Genomic DNA, 20,731 nt, shown 5'->3' with positions numbered 1-20,731 from the left:
GATAACTTTGGATGCTGTATTATGCACTAATAATTTTGTTTTTCTAATAAAGTGCTTGGAAGAGGGAATGGGGAAAGCTGTATTAAAATAGTGTATTTTTTCATGCACAATATCATATAACATTGGAAAACTGATGCTTTATTCTGGCAATGAAACGTTTTGGTGTTTTCCCAAACTTCCTCTGAGAATAACAAAGCATTGATTATGCTATTTGTCCACATAGTTTTCTCCCCAAAGATATTCCTAGGTATCTCAGTCCTATAAAAGCTTTTTAGGAGACCATTTGAAGGTATCTTAAAGGTAGTAACATAGTTTTGAAAGACTGTGACAAAATAATTTATCTCTATGGCAACATCTTTTTTCTACTTTTTATTTTTAAGTAACTTCACTTTTGTTGCAGTTGAATTATATTAGCTGACTGAATAAGAAAGAAAGAATTTTGTTCAGATTCATCTAATTGTACTTGTACTTTTCCAGGATTGAATTTCCTAGACAATTTCTCTAATAAATAAAGGGGAGGGGAATATTATTAACAAAGGTGATTGTTTTACACTGTTAAAGAGTAAAGCTTCTTTGATTAGTTTAACCCTTATTGACATTTCTTTTGAGTAAAAACCACTATATTGTTTCACAAACTTATAATATAACTAGTCATTGGAGCTGTTTTAGTACAAGTGACAGAAAAGTCTAAAATAGTAGTGACTTAGACAAATTAGAATTTTGTTTCTCATATGGAGGTCTTCTGGTATCTCCTTGATCATTAGGATCTCTTGCTCCTTCTTATTGCTCCATAAATTTCAGATTGCAGTTTCCGTATCATGATCCAAGATGGCTACCCCAGTTTCAGCAGTCACATCTGCATTCTAGCTAGCAGGGAAGAAAGAAGAAAAGGAGGAAGTTTGCCTTTCACCATCACCACCCTGATAAAGTTTCATGCCCCATTTCTCCTTACAGTCCACTGACCAGAACTTGAATGTGTGGCTTCAGTTGGTTGCACAGGAATATAGTCCTTTTTCTGAGTAGCTTCGTGCCCAGCTAAATGATATTAGAAAAGGAATAGGAAAAGGAAAGCAGATACTGAGCACAATGACTGTTCCTGCCACAATTAGCATTCTTTGCCTAAGAAAAACTTGAATATATGTTCTTTAAAAGAAAATATCCTCTGTGGCACAGTGCTGAATACATGGTAGGTTACTGTGCTCAGTAAATTTTTTTTAATGAATGGTCAGTAAATGTTTGTTGACTGATCCCTTTCCTTCTGAAGATGTCACTGATAGAATTAGTGAAATGCCATCAAACGTGAGATAAACATAGTTGGAGAGAACAAATGATTGAAGATTCACTGTTATGGCAAGAAACATTTAACTTGATGAAGTGAAAGCAAATGTTAAATGAAGCAACTACACTGTTGTAGGCATGTGTGTGTGCAAAGTATTTTTTAATATAAAATAGGCACAGTTAGAGTTCGTGGGTACATGCTAAGTTACTTGAGTCATGTCCAACTCTTTGCAACCCCATGGACTGTTGTCCACCAGGCTCCTCTGTCCATAGGATTCTCCAGGCAAGAAGACTGGAGTGGGTTGCCATTTCCTCCTCCAGAGGATCTTCCCAACCCAGGGATAGAAGCCACATCTCTTATATCTCCTACATTGGCGGGCAGGTTCTTTACCACTAGCGCCACCTGGGAAGCCCAGAGTTTGTAGTATACCAGCTTTGATTCCCTGCACATCTAACCTATAGGTTTCTCTGTAAACAATTACTTCATAGGTTTTACTCACAGTTTGCACATCTTTAATAATTAGAGGTAGAGAAGGTTAACTGTAATAGTTTTTATGTGTTCAAGATGTGATTTCTTCTTTTTCACAAATAGTAATGTGTTTTTTTGGTTTTCTGCTGCAAAAGTAACTACTTTGTTTGAAATTTAAAGAAGAGAGAAAGTAGGAAGCATTATGTTCTGAAAATCATGTTTAAAAAAGTTTGATACGACATCTAGATCCTAACAGGAAATTCAAATTTAAGTCTGAGCCTGACCTTAACCCATGACCAGTGGAATCAAAGTATGTTTATTTTTACAGTAGCCTTAATTTGGGGCTTGTAAGTTTGTTGGTTTGTTTTCTCATTCAATTTGGGGGATCCTGAAGCAGTATTTTAATTATAGGAGTTTAGCTATTTATAATTTTTATGGCACAAAGATCAGCAAATTTTGTTTTGTCTTGGCTATCATATGTTATCTTACTTTCAGAAACATGTGATCTTTGTGTCTAACAATGCACTTTAAAAAAAAAACAAAAAACTTTCCCATGCTGCAGTGCTGGAATTCTAACAGAACAATCACACTCATCTTTTTTTTTTTAATAAACATGTTCTCATGGAGATGCTGCCTTGAATTAGACAAAGCACAAGCAGTTACTGGAAAGGTTTTCTGTACAGTTCTGTTCATGTACATTAATTTCCGTTTGTTTTTCACAATCTAGACTTTTTTCTTAGCTTTGCTGATACTTACATTTCATAATCACATTGAATTAAGTTGCATTGAATTTTTTGTCACTCTCAGCTATGTCAAGTCCTACTTTTTGATGAGTCCTTCCATAGAGCAAGTTTGTTAAATGAATGATGAAACAAAGAAACAAGAAAAGAAAGCAAGAGGAGTTAGACTGCAGGTCAGCTTTATCTCAGTTTAACCATGCTCCCTTAAAAAGAAACACTATTGTATACTTTTTTCTCTTTTTCCTTTTTGTTGTGACAGTTCCTATGTTTTTGCTAGGAAAAAAAGTGTCTGAGTTATTGAAAACAGTAGTTAGTATCAAAGTCAAAGTCATTTTTAACCAGCTTTTTCATACCTACAAAAGACATACATACCTTTTCAAGAACACTCATTCTTCCCTGTTTCTGAAGCCAAAGTCCTCTTGGTTCATTCTTACTTCAGCTTCAGTATTTGTGTGGTTGGAGACTAGAAACCTCAGATGCTCTGGGTTACTTAAAGATGATCAAAAGTTGGCAATATTACATTTGTGTGTATGTACTCAGTCATGTCTGATTCTTTGCAACCCTGTGGACTGTAACTGGCCAGGTTCCTCAGTTCATGTTATTTTCCAGGCAAGAAATGCTGGAGTGGGTTGCCATTTCCTTTTCTAGAGGATCTTCCTGACCCAGGGATCAAACCCAACTCTCTTGTGCATTGGCAGGCAAATTCTTTCACTCATGTCACCTGGGAAGCCCCAATATTACATTTAGAATTGTATAATTGTGCTAGGCATCCGTTTATTTATTTATTTTTTTTTTACCCTTCCACTAAGCTGTATGCTTTTCAAGGGGAAGAACTATGCATCTTACTTAGCATCTTTCTGTTGCTTACCAAAAGAAAAGCCTAACACTGGCTGCTTCAAGCAGGCAAGGCTCTAGGCCTTGGTCTTGCTTCAGTCAGAACATCTCTTTTATATATCAGTTTCTGGGATCAGAATTGTTTTCAGGAGGGAGCGGAACATTACTCTTCTTTAAAAAAGAAATTTGAAGATGACTCTATTAGATAATTTCAGTATCTTGTGACATTATCTAGTCCAGCCTCCTCATTTTATAGGATTGGAAACAGATCCAGATTATACAGCTATTCAGTGGCAGAGCTAGAATTAAAAGCCCTGTGTTCTGACTGCTTGACCAATACTCTTTATAGTATACTGCAGGATATATGTTATCAGAACTAGCAGTTTTCTATAGAACCTGGAAGTGATAGTCTTTCCCTGGTGGCTCAAACGGTAAAGAATCTGCCCTCAATGTAGGAGACCTGGATTCAATCACTGGGTCAGGAAGATCCTCTAGAGAAGGGAATGGCAACCCACTCCAGTATTCTTGCCCAGGGAATTCCATGGATAGAGGAGCCTGGCAGAGTCAGACATAACTGAGCATCACAAACTGGTCTGGGCTAATGATAGTCACTCAGTAACTCATGTGTATTGCATTATGAATGAATGAATCATAAAATGATTTGTAGTTAATTATCCCAAAGTCAGGTTCAAATAAAAACTATCATTTTAAAAAAATATAAGTTTCCGTCTCACTCTTTCCATACATCTCACCCTCTCCTCCCCTCTCCCCATGTCCATAAGTCTATTCCCTATGTCTATTTTCCATTGCTGTCCTGTAAATTCTTCAGTACCATTTTCCTAGGTTCCTTATGTATGTGTTAGAATACAATATTTATCTTTCTCTTTCTGACTCACTTCACTCTGTATAATAGGTTCTAGGTTCATCTGCCTCATCAAAGCTGACTTAAATGTGTTCCTTTTTATGGCTGAGTAATATTCCATTGTGTATATGTACCACAACTTTTTTATCCATTCATCTGTCGATGGATATCTAGGTTGCTTCTGTGTTCTGGCTATTGTAAATAGTGCTGCAGTGACCAATGGGGTACATGTGTCTTTTTCAATTTTGGTTTCCTCATATGCCTATGAGTGGGATTGCTGGGTCATATGGTTGTTTTATTCCTAGTTTTTTAAGGAATCTCCATACTGTCTTCCATAGTTGCTTTATCAATTTACATTCCCACCAACAGTGCAGGAGCATTCCCTTTTCTCCCCACCCTCTCCAGCATTTATTGTTTGTAGACTTTTTGATGATCACCATTCTGACTGGTATGAGGTGATATGTCATTGTAGTTTTAATTTGCATTTCTCTAATAATGAGCAATGTTGAGCGTCTTTTTGTTTGTTAGCCATCTGTATGTATGTCTTCTTTAGAGAAATGTCTGTTTAGGTCTTTTCCCCATTTTTGATTGGGTTGTTTGTTTTTCTGCTATTGAGTTGTATGAGCTGCTTGTATATTTTAGAAATTAATCCTTTGTCAGTTGTTTCATTTGCTATTATTTTCTCCCATTCTGATGCTCATCTTTTCACCTAGCTTATAGTTTCCTTTGCTGTGCAAAAGCTTTTAAGTTTAATCAGGTCCCACTTGTTTACTTTTATTTTTATTTCCATTACTCTAGGAGGTGGGTCATAGAAGATCTTGCTTTCATTTATGTCATCAAGTGTTCTGCCTATATTTCCCTCTAAGAGTTCTATAGTTTCTGGTGTTATATTTAGGTCTTTAATCCATTTCGAGTTTATTTTTGTGTATGGTGTTAGGAAGTGTTCTAATTTCATTCTTTTACACATATCCAGTTTTCCCAGCACCATTTATTGAAGAGGCTGTCATTGCTCCACTGTATATTCTTGCCTCCTTTGTCAAAAATAAGGTACCCATAGGTGCATGGGTTTACTTCTGGGCTTCCTATCTGGGCTTCCTTAAGATATCAATGAGATTCATCTCATTTAATGTATCATTTAAGACTTATGTTTCCTTATTAATATTCTGTTTTGACGATCTGTCCATTGGTGTGAGTGGGGTGTTAAAGTTTCCTACTATTATTGTGTTACTGTTAATTTCTCCTTTTATGTCTGTTAGTGTTTTGTCTTATGTATTGAGATGCTCCTATGTTGGGTGCATAAATATTTAATTGTTATGTCTTCCTTTTGGATTGATCCCTTGATCATTATGTAGCATCCTTCGTTATCTCTTGTAATCGTCTTTATTTTAAGGTCTGTTTTGTCTGATGTGAGGATTGCTACTCCAGCTTTCTTTTGTTTCCCATTTGCATGGAGTATATTTTTCCATCCTCTCACTTTCAGTCTATATGTGTCTTTAGGTTTCTTGTAGACAGCATACATATGGGTCTTGTTTTTGTATCCATTCAGCCAGTCTGTGTCTTTAGGTTGGAGCATTTAATCCATTTACATTTAAAGTAATTGTTGGAATATATGTTCCTATGCCATTTTCTTAATTGTTTGGGGTTGATTGTGTAGATCTTTTTTCTTCTCTTGTATTTCTTGACTGTAGAAGTCCCTTTAACATTTGTTGTAAAGCTGGTTTGGTGGTACTGAATTCTCTTAACTTTTGGAGAAATTTCTCCATCAATTATTGCTGGGTACAATAATCTTGGTTGTAGATTTTTCCCTTTCAGTACTTTAAATATATCCTGCCATTCCCTTCTGGCCTGCAGAGTTTCTGCTGAAAGATCAGCTGTTAAGCATATGAAGTTTCCCTTGAATGTACTTGTTGCTTCTCCCTTGCTGCTTTTAATATTCTTTCTTTGTGTTTAGTCTTCGTTAGTTTGATTAGTATATGTCTTGGTGTGTTTCTCTTTGGGTTTATCCTTTACGGGACTCTTTGTGCCTCTTGGACTTGGTTGACTATTTCCTTTTCCATGTTGGGGAAATTCTTAACTATAATTTCTTCAGAATTTTTCTCATACGCTTTCTTTTTCTCTTCCTCTTCTGGGATCCTAGAATTTGAATGTTGGTGCATTTGATATTGTCCCAGAGGTCTCTGAATCCTCAGTTCTTTTCATTCTTTTTACTTTATTCTGCTCTTCAGAAGTTATTTCCACATTTTATCTTCCCGCTCACTGATTCATTCTTCTACTTCAGGTATTCTGCTATTGATTTCTTCTAGAGTATCTTTAATTTCAGTAATTGTGTTGTTTGTCTCTGCATCTTTACTCTTTAATTCTTCTAGGTCTTTGTTAATTGATTCTTGCATTTTCTCCATTTTGTTTTCAAGGTTTTTGATCATCTTTACTATCATTATTCAGAATTCTTTTTCAGGTAGTTTGCCTATTTGCTCTTCATTTATTTGGACTTCTGTATTTCTAGTTTGTTCCTTCATTTGTGTAGTATTTCTCTGCTTTTTCATTTTTTTTTTTAACTTACTGTGTTTGAGGTCTCCTTTTCCCAGGCTTCAAGCTTGAATTCTTTCTTCCTTTTGGTTTCTGCCCTCCTAAGTTTGGTCCAGTGGTTTGTGTAAGCTTCATGTAGGGTGAGATTTGTGCTGAGCTTTTTTGTTGTTGTTGTTTGGTTGGTTGGTTTTCCTCTGATGGACAAGGCTGAGTGAGGTGGTAATCCTGTCTGCTGATGATTGGGTTTGTATTTTTTTTGTTGCTTAGATCAAGCATCCTGCACAGGTGTCCTGCACAGGCCTTTTGCACTGGTGGTTGAGTGATACCGGTTCTTGTATTCAAGTGGTTTCCTTTGTATGAGTTCTCACTATTTGATACTCCCTAGGGTTAGTTCTCTGTTAGTCTAGGGTCTTGGAGTTAGTCCTCCCACTCCAGAGGCTTAGGGCTTGATCTCTGAGTCCAGAAGAAATGGGGCACTGCTTTTTACCCAGTCTTCAAAACGGGTCTGAAGCCAGATTCAAGGACTCCTATCCTCCAGGACGATGCCTCCCTCCTGACGGAAGATCCCCTTTTCTCTTCCTCAGTGCTTAGTCTGGTTTCACCTGCTCACAGGGGGACAAATACAGAGGCCTTGCACCTAGTCCTTCAGACCAGAGTTCTGAGTACAAAAGGGCTTAGCCAGCCCCCCTCCTTTTTTTTTATGATAGCATTGAAATGTTGGCATCCTAGAAACTCTGAATTTGGCTTGTTATAGGACTAAGCTGATTGTTATGTGTAACAAATTGTTCTTTGTTAATCTTAGGATCACCTGCTGTTACCAGCTACCACCCATAACAAGACCTCAAGACCAAAGATGTCAATTGTATTACCAGCAATAAACATAAACGGTAAGTTGAAATTTTGGCTTATGAATGACATGTGATTGCTTTGTTTAACCTAGATTCTCTGGATTAACTAAGACATTCATCTGGTTAAGTATATATCCATGCATTAATTCTGAAACATTTTCCCACTGTTTTCACAAAATATTATTTTTTAAATTCCTCTCTTTTAAAAAGTAAAAGGTTTAGTTTAAAGCTACCTTTACAATTACTATATATTTTGTAAATTCATTCTCTTTTATTTATAAAATTAGAAAAGTTACTATCTTTACTGATCTATAGACTTCTTGTCTGGGGCCTTTCTGGTAATACCTGCTATATAAGAAGTCCTTGCTATGTTGTGAGGGTGAGTTTGTAAGGTAGGTTACTGGAGCTCAAAGCAGTTTCTTGTATAACATAAATGGTGATGTGATTCCCAAACTAAACCTAAGAAACCTGTTTATATTTAATCTTTAATACTAGTGAATTTGATATTGACAGTATTACAATTGCATTTTGTTCTCTCATTAATTCTGGGTACTGGATAAAAGACAAATAATACCATAGTGCTTTGAGAGTATCCGAAGTGTGATGGTGTAGTGTACTTGCTTATAGTCTAGCAGGGAGTATAAGATGAGCACAGAAATCACTGTACTCCAGAGAGAGCATCCCATAAGGAATAAACAAAGTACTAAAGAGATTTAGTAAAGAAGAGATTACTTCCGGCTGGGTTCTTCATGGAAAAGAGAAACTTCTCACTCCCAGTGTCAGCTGTGTGTTGAGGATGAGCACAGTGTATATTGTTGGCTGATGACTTTCTCTGACACATCATATTAAGTTCTAATGAAACTGGGAGGATTGGTTGTCCTTCTCAAGTCCATTTATCTGATGTAACAGAACTGCTGGTAAATTTTCTGTCTAATAATGACAACCTTATAGTTTAATGAGTAAGACAAAATTGAAAAGTTCTTTAACCTGTGGTTGAACCAGTCCACATTCTGATTGATGATCATGCTGAAGCCACCAAATACAATTATAAAACACTTGGATAAATTCCAATAAAATAGTCTTAGAGAAAGAGTATTAGGTATTCATTGTACATTTTAAGATCATTGAGGACTGTCGAACTTCAATTAACTGTATACAGACAGCTTATAGAAATGCTTAGGAGGCAATGTTATAGACATATAACATATAAAAAAAAGTTTTTTTCTTGTTAAAACATAAAAGAATTATGACATCCTCTTAGTCTTAGGAAGACAGAACAAACTTTTAAAAAAAACAAACTAATGTTGAGGTGAACTTATCCTCCTTCAATAAAGGCATACCTCTGAAGCTTTCATGGATCAATCATATTACAACTTCAAGTGGAACAGTATATTCAAAAGGGTACTATATAACACTCCAAAGAATATGCTTAGGAAATATTATTCATCTTGTTCCTAGATTTCTCTGCTTGAACTGTAATAGATCTAACTTCTGGTCAGCTTATGCTCAGAAAGGCTATTGTCTAACCTTCAACAAGGCAGAATTTACTTAATTTTAGTGTTTTGATCTCAGATTCTTATAAAATAAAACCAGGCATTCTTCTGCATAACAGTAAGCTATCCATTTGTATTGATATTAAGCCAAAAACAATAAAACGCTGTTTGATTATCTTGGCCAGGGGACTGATTTTTGAAAATGAGCCTTTTCATGGATTCAGAAAGTACCATAATTAGAGGATCATTTCCTTTTTAATCTGGTTTGAATTTCTTTGTAAATAAGTTTTGTTTTCCTTTTTAGAATATAGACAACTCCTGGAAAAGTTACTTCAAATTCAGGAAATACTGATTAAGTAGATACCACGTACTCAGTACTGTGCGGCATCCTCAGCTTCTTTTCTGAACCATCCCTTTACCTTCTTGTTTTGAGGCCACTTCTCAAATTAGACCTTGATTTTTCCTTCCCACCTCATATATCTGAGAGCCTGCAGATGGAGCGGATAGTATCCCTGATTCCCATTACAACCTCCAGATGACCTCACCTTTCTTCTTTAGTCTCCCTAACATCTTTCAAGTTGATAACACTCCTGTTACCCTTCTTTACCGCTGTCTTCTACGCCACTTTCACTGGCTGCTTCTCCACCACAGCTTTTGTCAACTCCCTGTAAAACTTCAGCATCTACACGGAAGATTCATCCAGCACTCAGGCCTCTTTAGATCCACTCATCTTTTATTTCTGCACCACCTCAGCTTCCCGCCCACATGGTCACACTCAAGACCTCCTCATCATCCACAATGGCATCCATTTGAGATCTCTCCAGGCATCCCACTATGACTTTCACTTGCTCTCCCACTGTGATACCCACTCCAGCTCCTCTCCGACCTCACAAATCTCCAGTCCTTTGGCCTTGCCGCTTTTTCTGTGTCACATCCGTCCTGGCCACACACTCCTCCTTTCCAAGCCTATATTTCATGTTCCATACTGTCACCACTCTGTTACAAACCACTCCCCCAATCCTCTTTCCTTAGGTCCCACTTGTCTGTAAAAATCACACAGCTATACTCTTTGTGCCTCCTGTCAAGTGGTTGAAAATTGCTACAAAACATCATCCAGTCGGGACAAGGAAATTCACTTCAGTTTTATGACCATTAATTCCAAAGGGGCATTCAATACCACCTATCATTGCTAGTAAATTCACTTGCCTTCTCTCTGAAACAAGAATTGCTCACCTTCTCTTCTCAAATCTCCAACATCCCCTCTCTTCAGCCCCTCAGCTGATGAACTCATCAAAATGCTACATTGAGAAAATAGATGTAATTGTTGAAGAGCTATCTCATCTTTCCACTACCTAGCGGCATCTGTACCCACAAAGTCTGCTTTCCTTCTTACTGCGCTGTGAGAAAAGTTTCTTCCACTGAGTTGTAAATCCCAACTTTGCTATTTATTGGATATGTATAGTTGGACAAATTAAGTAAGTTTTCTGTACTTGTGTATGCATGCGTGCTTAGTCACTTTGGTCCTGTCTGCCTCTCTGCAACCCCATGGACCATAGCCTGCCAGGCTCCTCTGTCCACGGGGTTCTCCAGGCAAGAATACTGGAGTGGGTTGCCATTTCCTTCTGTACTTGAGCTTCCTGTAAAAGGAGATAATAGTGTAATACCTTCCTCTTAGATTTGAGTGAGAATTAAATGAGCAGGAATGCTTTAAATAGTGCCTAGCTGTTTTCTGTTTGGTCATCTTACTTTGTCATTGTCATCATGCTCACCGTTGTCATCATGCTCACCGTTATCTAAGGTGACTCCTTCCTTTTGGATCGTGCATCCCAGCCCTTCTCACCATTTCAGAGACTTTGCTCCTGCATTTTTGTCCTTGCTATCCCCAATGATTAGTTTCGTCTCTACTGGGTCATCCCTACCAAAGTACAAAGTGCCTTAATATTGCTTTTGGTGTAGGGAGAATCTCTTTACTCCGTGTGCTGTTTCTCTGCTGCCTTCATAGCAGAACTCTGGAAAGAGTGACCTATACTCATTGCTTCCATTTGCTTATCTCCCATTCTCTGCTCTGCTTACTCTTATGTAACTTTTACCCTGCTGAAGTGTTCTTGCGAAAGGGTCACCAATGACCAATACCTTGCCAAAGCCAAGAGTCATGTCTTCATTCTCATCTTACCTGACCTCACAGTGGTATTTGACATGGTTGACTATTCCCTCTTTTTTTCAGCCTCCCATTTTTATTTTTAAAAACTTCACATCTACAGAAAAGTTGGAAGATGAGTACAGTGAGCATACGGAGACCCTTTACCTAGATTTCACCAATTGTTAACATTTTCCCACATTTGCTTTATTTGTATCTATTTATCTCTTTATACCTGTGTTTTTTTCAGAACTGTTAGCAAGTTAGTTGCAAACATTTTAATACTTTACCATTAAATACTTGAATATGCATCTCCTAAAAAAGGGATGTTCTCCTACACAAGCACAATCAAATGACCACATCAAAGTTTAACATTGATATAATAGAGTTTAATATATAATCAATATTCAAGTTTCCAAATTTTCCCCCAAAATATTCTTTATGGCTTTTGGGGGAAGGGATTCAACATCCAATCAGAGGTCATACATGGCAACTCCTTGTCACACCTCTTTAGTCTCCTTTCATTTAGAACAGCTCTTCTGCCCTTTTTAAATTGTTTTTCATGACACATGCATTTTTTAGAAATCAGATTCATTGAGATAAAATGTACATACAATAAAAAAACACCAATTTTATGTGTACAATTTTATGAGTTTTGACAAGTGTAAACAGTTATGAGACCACCACTTCATTCATGATAGCAACGTTCTCACTGCTTCAAGAAGTTTATTATGTCCTTTTGCAGTCAGTCCCCTCAAGTTTATTTTTGGTGTTCCCTGTGTTTTTAAACACTTTAGTTTGTGAGCTTTTGTGATACAATGGCTGGTTTAGTTTTCTTACTGCATCTCCTTCTTGGTCACTTTATCTCCTCCTCTGTAAGGACAGGAATGTTGTTTGTGATATTTGCATTTATGATAACCCCAGCACCGAGAGCAAGCAGTGTCTGGCACAGGGCATGTTGCAAGATGTTCATCTCTGTTAATTTATATAATGCTCAGCTGCCAGCTAAGTATTATCTTCATTTGACAGATGAAGACGTTAAAGGTCAAGGAAGTAATTTGTACCGTTTATTCAACCATTATATAACAGAGAAGTAAGAGCTAAATACATTGTATAAAATATATTTTGATCAATTATTAATTAAATATTTCAATATTAAAGACAAATATGTAAATATTAAAAATATGTGGACTCCAGAATATAAGATATATATTTTTTTTAATTTGTTTTTATTTTTATTGGGTTCTAGGGGATGGGATGGGGAATGTTTCTGTTAAGTTATGTCCCACTAGGAAGATGTCCATTCTAACTTTCCTTGGATAGCTTTCGGAGCTTTTTCTTTTTCTTGGAGCCGCTGCTCTTGCTGGCAGCAGCCTCTTCAGGTCCACTGCTGAGTGGCTCCTCCTTGGAAGACAATTTCCGCTTTTTCTTGGGGACCCTCTTGTTTTCTGACTCATCAGGGTCAGTAACTGGTTCCTCTTTGGGAAAAGATTTCTTCCTCTTGGGAAGACTTCCAGTACCAGCTGTCTCTTCAGGATCACTACTATTAAAAATATGTGGACTCCAGAATTTAAGATATATTTTTATACTACTTTATCCCTGTGTTATAAAGGTTAAGCACATTCATTGAGAGTAATATAATTCAATATAATTTAATATTTTGGATTTGATAGGCATATGTTTGTTGAATGACATAATAAGTAAGGTAAATGTTATTTGGTCATTACTTTGTGGTCACTTGAAAGGCATTACTGTTTTAACTCTTTGATTAAAAATAGTCAGCAAGTTTTTCACCCTGAGCAATATGAGGACTTGAGAAAGTTAATAAAATATATTTTATGCCATCTCTGAATTCAAAAGTTACATGTAACTTGGAATGGAAGAATGAGTTGTGGGTTTGATCCTTTTCTTTGACTTAAGTGGAGCTTGTAGAATTTTGGAGTGAGTGTAGAGGGCATAAAGGCAAAGTTTATTGAGCAATTGGATTTTTTTGTATGTGGGTATTTGGGAATAGGAATTTGATTTTCCAATTTTAGCAAAATAAATTAGATTCCTACGTCAATGTTTTGCCTTAAGCTATAATATATAGTGATTCTACTTTGTGGTTTTGAGCTGTGGGAAAATGTCTATATAAGAAATAGCTAAAGAGTAGGATATGGATGTGAGTTTAATGCCATTTAGAAAATACTAAGTAGCATCGTTCTGTGTTTTCCATGCCTCTTCATTGAGGAGTAATAAACTACATTATTTAATTTCCTTTGTTCTCGTAAGACAGTTGACAGCAGGTTCAGTTCAGTTCAGTTCGGTCCAGTTCAGTCCCTCAGTCGTGTCCAGCTCTTTGCAACCCCATGAATTGCAGCACGCCAGGCCTCCCCCTGTCCATCACCAACTCCCGGAGTTCACTCAGACTCACGTCCATCAAGTTGGTGATGCCATCCAGCCAGCTGTAAGAAAGAAGGTCTGTCTTTGAGGAAGTCTTCACACTGAAGATTATTGAAGTAAAATGAAATTCTAGGCATACTTTTCAAAAACTTTAAAAAAAAAATGATTGCAGATGTATGGCAGGCCAGTTGGTGATGAATTAAAAGGCTATTGCTATATATATATATATATATTTTTTTTTTTGGAAAAGGATTCTAGAAGGTCTTCTTGTACTATAAGTCAGCATTTCCTGCTTTTAAATTATTTCCACTCATGTTATAGTAAAACTGCTCATTTCCTTTCGTTCATTCTTGATAAATAATTCAACAAAATAGAACATAGAAGAGTTTTTTTTAATGGTAGCTACTTTGTAGACTCCTTTCATCAGGCATTGAACACAGCCATTAGCAGATACATTTCACAGTTTGACCAGCACTTTTGTTGATTTGGTTTTACTGTTCTCCTTCCCTCTGTTAGCCATGTAACTCAGATAATGTGGTAAATGAGTAATGAAAATAAAACTGTAACTCTAATGCTACCCTGTCAGTATTAAGGGTTCAAGTAAGTGAACAAATGACTACAAGGCTAAACTGTAATTATATTTAATCTCAAAATAATTTTCATGTAAGGAAAATCTAGAAGTCACTACCAGTGGAACCCCTTTTTAGTTGGAGACACTATAACAGAAGGGCAGAAAGCAAACCAACCAAATAAATGGATTGGTTTTAATAATAACAGAATGTTGATACAACTGCTTTTGATGATTACTTTCATAGGAGTGTTATCCCAAAAAATATATATTTGGAAACTGTCCTACTTTAGACTTGTTCTGCTCAAGCAGGCTGGTTGCCCAAGAGAGTTGTGCCTAAAAGTTGTGCATTTTCTTCTTATATATTCATTTTTCCTTAAATGTGTACCAACTATCCATTTTTAAAACTATGTGAACAGTTTTGCATTTTCATTGCAGTTCATTCCATTTCAGATATAATTATATCTAATTGACTAACTGGAGTCTTCTCTTGAAGCCATGTTTTAATTTTTTTTTTAAATGCATGATCAAATAGTTCTCACTTTTGACCCACTATTAAAACCAGCAGTAAAATTCCCACACTGAGAATTTCTACTGAAGAAAGGAGAAAAATCACACTATTTACCTGAAAAAATGAATTTTTTTTCTTTTGAAACAGAGTCAGAGATGTGTTAATTATGAATATAGTAATAACTGACAAGTAAAATGATGAACATTAAGCCACATTTACTGTGCTAACTATGATAAGCAATACTTTCATAAAGACTAACTTTACATTCTGAGGGGCAGATTCAATTGGCAGTTTTCTAGTTGAGAGGACATTCACCTAAGGGAGGCAGAGTATGACGCAGTTGTCTTTAGAATTTGGGTAAAATCTGACTGAATTTCTTAGGTCCCTTTATAGTTCATAGCTTCCACTGATGCTAATTTACTAAGTGGATCGAGACCCACAGTGATGGCATAGATCAGTTCTGAACCATTAATAATATGCTGATTAATTTTTTTAAAGGAGAGATCAATTAGGTACTGGTAGTTATAAAGCTAATGCTATGGTATACGGCTGATTCATGTTGATGTTTGACAGAAAACAACAAAATTATGAAAGTAATTATCCTTCAATTAAAAAATAAATAAATTTCAAAAGAAGGAAAAAAGAAAATTAGAAGAATATGATAAATGAGAAAATCTTTATGACTAACATAATTTGGTTCCTTGGGAGATAAAACTTGAACTGAACTATAAATGGAAACTTAAAAAAAAAGATGAGGAAAGTATAAGATATAATCTTATACTCTATTATATTAAAATATTTTATATTATTATAAAAAATATAAAAATTGCTTTCAGCTACAAGTAACAGAAAAATCCACAGCAGTGAACCAGTCCAGTTGTTGGTGTTGATTCAGAAATTTAAGGGTGCTAGGACTAAGGTTGCTACAATTGTCTTGGCCTTTCCCAGATGATCTCAAAGCGGCTGTTGCAGCTCAAGCCATCATATCTGTATTTCAGACAGAAAAAAAGGAAGGCATGATGTCTATCAGGAAGGCACATTTTCCAGAAATTTGTAGCAGACTTTATTTCTCACTGGATATGAACTGTGTCATATTCTTGTGCCTAGCTTCAAAGGAGGTTCAGAAGTATAATGTTTTAACTAGGTACACTGTGATCTGAAAAAAACAAAAAACCATGAACTTCTTTTAGTATGGGAATAATGGATATTGTGGAGAAACCAGCATCTGCTTGCTGCGTGCTCCATCATGTGCTGTGTTGGAACTGAGCAAGGTATCCAGGTAGTTTTTGTTGTTTATTTAGTCGTATCCAACTCTGTGACCCCATGGATTGCAGCGTGCCAGGTTTTGCTGTCCTTCACTGTCTCCCAGAGTTTGCTCAAACTCACATCAGTTGGGGGTTGGAAAAAGTTGGACACGACTTAGTAACTGAACAACAACATGTCTGTTGGGTCGGTGATGCCATCCAACCATCTCACCCTCAGTCACTGCCTTCTCCTCCTGCCCTCAATCTTGCCCGGCATCAGGGTCCTTTCCCGTGAGTTTGCGCTTTGTATCAGGGGGCCAGGAGAAGACAGTAAGGAGAGGATTCGTGTTGAGGACAGATGGGGAATAGGTGTTTATTGCATGGAGTGCAGTTATATATGATTTAGGTCTTTAATGAGTTAAGGAAGTGACTTTAAGCTATCATAATTTTAAAAACACTATAAAGGCTCTATTCAGTTCAGTTCAGTTCAGTCGCTCAGTCGTGTCCAACTCTTTGTGACCCCATGAATCGCAGCATGCCAGGCCTCCCTGTCCATCACCATCTCCCAGAGTTCACTCAAACTCATGTCCATGGAGTCGGTGATGCCATCCAGCCATCTCATCCTCTGTTTAAGAGACTGTTAATCTGTGTGAGGTCTGTAAATAGAAAGAAAAATAAGAGGGAACCTGCACTAGGAGGAAGGGTAGAGTACATTGAAGCTTCAGAGGAGATGAGCAAGAAGACACTGCAGCAGACTTGGAGTGAGATCATTAGAGGCCTGGAATGGAGAGAAAGGGAAAATGTCCAAAGAAGTTTCAAAGGGAAATCTATAGCGCTTGGCAACTAAAGGGGCAAGCAGTAAACACTGATCCCATGACTTTGGAAAAGCTGTCGTGTTACTGTATCCTGCCACCCTCATTTCCCTGGTTGTCTTTCTTTCCCATTTATTTCTTGAAGTCATCAGGGTATTTGTTTTTAATTCCTTCCAAACCACTAGGTTATCTCCACTTGGTATAGCCTCTTCTGAAGCCACTTCTACAAAGTAAATCTGAAAATAGATTTTAAATAGAAATAAAATAGGATTTATGGTATGTCTGCCTTTCTGTACTTGGAATACTTATCACTTTGTGAAGAATGATCATTGCTTTGATAATTTATTGGCAGTTGTACGAGTAAATCTTTTCCATGAAGCGTTTGTCTTTTTTTGTATGTGAAGTACTAATCAAGCATTTAATCTGTTAGCACTTTCCCTAGGCTCCAGAGATATAAATTAGACAAGATTGCACTGTATCTTCTAGGATACTAGGGAACTTCCTTGACTCAAAGGAGTGAGTTCCCAAACCCACTGTACCTAACTGACCTTCAATGCCCTGTTAGCTTCAGTGAGATCACTTTCACTCTTTCTCCCTTGGGCCAAAATCTGTTTCTACTCAAACAGATGGTTTAGCTTTCAGCTAATAAAAACTACAGATCAACATCTATTTAAGCCAACAAAATTGGTTTGAACCTCCTACTGACTGTCCAAAATTTGAAATATTCATTTATTTTATACATATTAAGCTCTTCAGAATGGATTTATCTTTGTACTGGAAAATTAAGAACCTGGTAGTATGTCAGAAGATTGAGCCATTTCACATAATCTCAAGTTTCTGTTTTTCAGAAGAACTGCTGAGCAAGCACAGGTTCAACTCCTCTGTGTGTTCTTTGCAGGGATTCCAATTGGAAACACTCGAGACCATAACTTTCTTTGGAGTGTTGCGTAGTTCTTTCCATACTTGCATGGTAAATTCTTTGATATTTAAGACATAAATTGAAGACAGGGTGATAGACCAGCATCATCTTAAGGGTGTACATGTCAAAGACATTGTAGTTTTTGTTCACACTTGGACTTTTGGGGCTTCCCAGGTGGCTCAGTGGTAAAAAATCCACCTGCGAATGCAGGGGACACAGGTTCAATCCCTGGGTCAGGAAGATCCCCTGGAGGAGGAAATGGCAATCCACCCAAGTATTCTTGCTGGAGAATCCCATGGCCAGCGGAGTCTGGCAGACTACAGTCCATGGTATCACGGAGAGTTGGACATGACTAAGCACACATGCTTGCTAAGTCGCTCCAGTCGTGTCCGACTCTGTGCAACCCCATAGATGGCAGCCCACCAGGCTCCCCCATCCCTGGGATTCTCCAGGCAAGAACACTGGAGTGGGTTGCCATTTCCTTCTCCAATGCATGAAAGTGAAAAGTGAAAGTGAAGTCGCTCAGTCATGTCCGACTCTTTGAGACCCCATGGACTGCAGCCCACCAGGCTCCTCCATCCATGGGATTTTCCAGGCAAGAGTACTGGAGTGGGGTGCCATTGCCTTCTCTGAAGCACACATGCTTGGACTTTTACAAATAAAGGTTAGCAAGTCTGAAGAAATCTATATTTCCTTTTTCTGAATTCAGAAAGTTGAAATTGAAAATATGGATTCAGATTAAATTAGAGTTCATTAGAGAGAACTTTTGCTTTGAGGATCTTGAGTACATCAAGCAGCAGTTGCCTTTGAACTCAACCAAATATCCATAGAGATATTTTCCTCCAGATTTATTACAGATTTTACAGAAACAAATGCATCCCTTAAACATATGATTTAGATTAAATAACAAGACAAATGAACTATAAAATAGTTTGTTGCTAGGAGCAGAGTTGCTGAGAAGGCCATATAGATGGCCTCTTTGAAGATATCTAAAGCCCATCTCTTTGTTTTCATTCTGCTTACTATATAGAACAGAATCTTGTGGGAATGTGACTTGGCATCCCTGCAGTGTAGATTAGGATGAAGAAAGACTCATTAATATTCATGTATTCAGGCCATAAAATATCAAGGTTTAAAAGGCTTTAGAACAAAGTCATACATACTAACTCCCTTCCAATGTTTGGATTCCCTTCTGCAGTGCTTTGCTGAGTGGCCAACAGATTGAGAAACAGTCACCTCCAGGGATGAAGACTTACCTGCCTTAAATAGCTCTGGCTATTTGTGAATTGTTTTTCTGTACCTTGCTTACTCTATCCATAAATCCACCAGATTATATACTAATATAAAATCTTTCTTCTACAAGACTGACCTTTAGCTGTTTACACCCTGTGCACCCTCTGAGTCTTCACACAGCACGGCCTTCCAGTTTTCAGAAGCTGTTCTTTTTGTGACGTGGGTTCAAGGTGTCTCAGTTCTGGTCATTCTTTTCTCAGTGGGCTCTGCTTTTCCCTCCTTTCTTCAAGAGGCTGTGAATGCTGAGCGTAATGGAGTATTTCCAAACTCTATACAGACAGTCCCCAATTTCCAAATGTTTGACCTGTCCATTTTTTTGACTTCAAGATAGTGCAAAAGTGATATGCATTCAATAGAAACTATACTTCATGTTTTGAAATTTGATTTTTTCCCCCTAGGCTAGTGATATTAGTTATAGTACTCTAGTGATCCTGGGCAGCAGCAGCTCCCAGTCAGCCGTGTGATCACCAGGGTAAACAACAGATACCCTTACAACCAATCTGTACCCAAACAACCATTCTGCTTCTTGCTTTCAGTACAGTATTCAGTAAATTACATGAGATTGTGATAGGTGATTTTGCCCAACTGTTGGCTAATACAAGTGTTTCGAGCACATTTTTTTAAAACGTGCTTCTTGGCCGTGCTGGGTCTTGGTTGCTGTGCTCGGGCTTTCCCTGGCTGTGGAGAGTGAGGGCTGCTCTTGTTGCGGTGTGCTGGCTTCTCGTTGCGGCTGGCTTCTCTTGTTGTGGAGCATGGATTCTAGAGTGCAGGCTTCAGAGTGTGGACTCAGTAGTTGTGGTGCACGGGTCAGTTCCTCCACGACGTGTGAAGTCTCCCCAGACCAGGGATCGAACCTGTCTCCTCTGCATTGCCAGGTGGATTCTTAACCACTGGAGCACCAGGGCAGCCCCTGTGAGCACATTTAAGGGAAGCTAGGCTTGGGACTTCCCTGGTGGTCCAGCACCTAAGACTCCGTACTCTCAATGCAGGGTCCTAGGCTTGATCCCTGGTCAGGAACTAGATCTCACATGCTGCGACTAAGACCTGATGTGGCCAAATAAATAATTAAGGTACACTGAGCTAAGGGCCTCCCTGGTAGCCGCCAATGCAGGAGATTCAGGTTAGATCCCTGGATGCAGAAGATCCCCTGGGGAAGGAAATGGCAACCACCCACCCCCAGTCCCTCATCCCCCCCAGTATTCTTGCCTGGGAAATCCCATGGACAGAGGAGTCTGGCAGGCTACAATCCATGGGGTCTCAAAGAGTCAGACATGACTTAGTGACTAAACAACAGCAAAAGCTAGGCTAAATGATGTCTGGTAGATAAGGTATATTAAATTCATTTTGACTTACAATATTTTCAATTTACAGTGGATTTATTGGAATGTAATTCCATTGTCAGTTGAGGAGGATCTATATAGTATATTCCCATTGGTGAAACCAAAGTGGTTTTTTTTTCCTATATCATACATTGTGCTTTCTGTCAAATATAGTTCATAACTCTTTTTTGCATATATTGTTGCCAAAGCATGTCTCCATTTTACTTGCTGATTTTGATTTTTGGACTAAAATTTAGGGCTGTGTTTTTATTTTTATTTCACACCTTTTGGGAAGAATTTTTTCTTAAATCCTTTACTCAATAATCATTCAAGAAAAGCTCTCTAAAACCATAGAATAAGTTGGGGGTCCCTCCCCCACCTTATCTGCCCAGAATACTCTGAAATCCCTTATTTTTGTAACTTTTATATCATTTGTAATCAGTTGTTTACTGTCCAACTTCCTTGCTACTTCCCCTCCCTTAAGGTTAGGGACCCT

General features: G+C 37.7%; 1 protein-coding gene across 1 annotated transcript in view; it reads left to right on the top strand.

Moving 5' to 3' along the window:
* The window catches only part of ATF6 (activating transcription factor 6), a 239,137-nt gene that overhangs the window by 169,523 nt on the left and 48,883 nt on the right, over window positions 1–20,731 (top strand). Inside the window, exon 16 of the mRNA XM_052637230.1 lies at window positions 7,512–7,596. Coding sequence (XP_052493190.1) covers window positions 7,512–7,596 — 85 coding nt within the window. The remainder of the gene's footprint in view (window positions 1–7,511; window positions 7,597–20,731) is intronic.

Source organism: Budorcas taxicolor, chromosome 3 (assembly GCF_023091745.1).
Source record: "Budorcas taxicolor isolate Tak-1 chromosome 3, Takin1.1, whole genome shotgun sequence".
NCBI classification, from domain to species: domain Eukaryota; kingdom Metazoa; phylum Chordata; class Mammalia; order Artiodactyla; family Bovidae; genus Budorcas; species Budorcas taxicolor.
The sequence above is the reverse complement of the archived record's forward strand: the minus strand, read 5'-3'. Positions and strand labels throughout refer to the sequence as shown.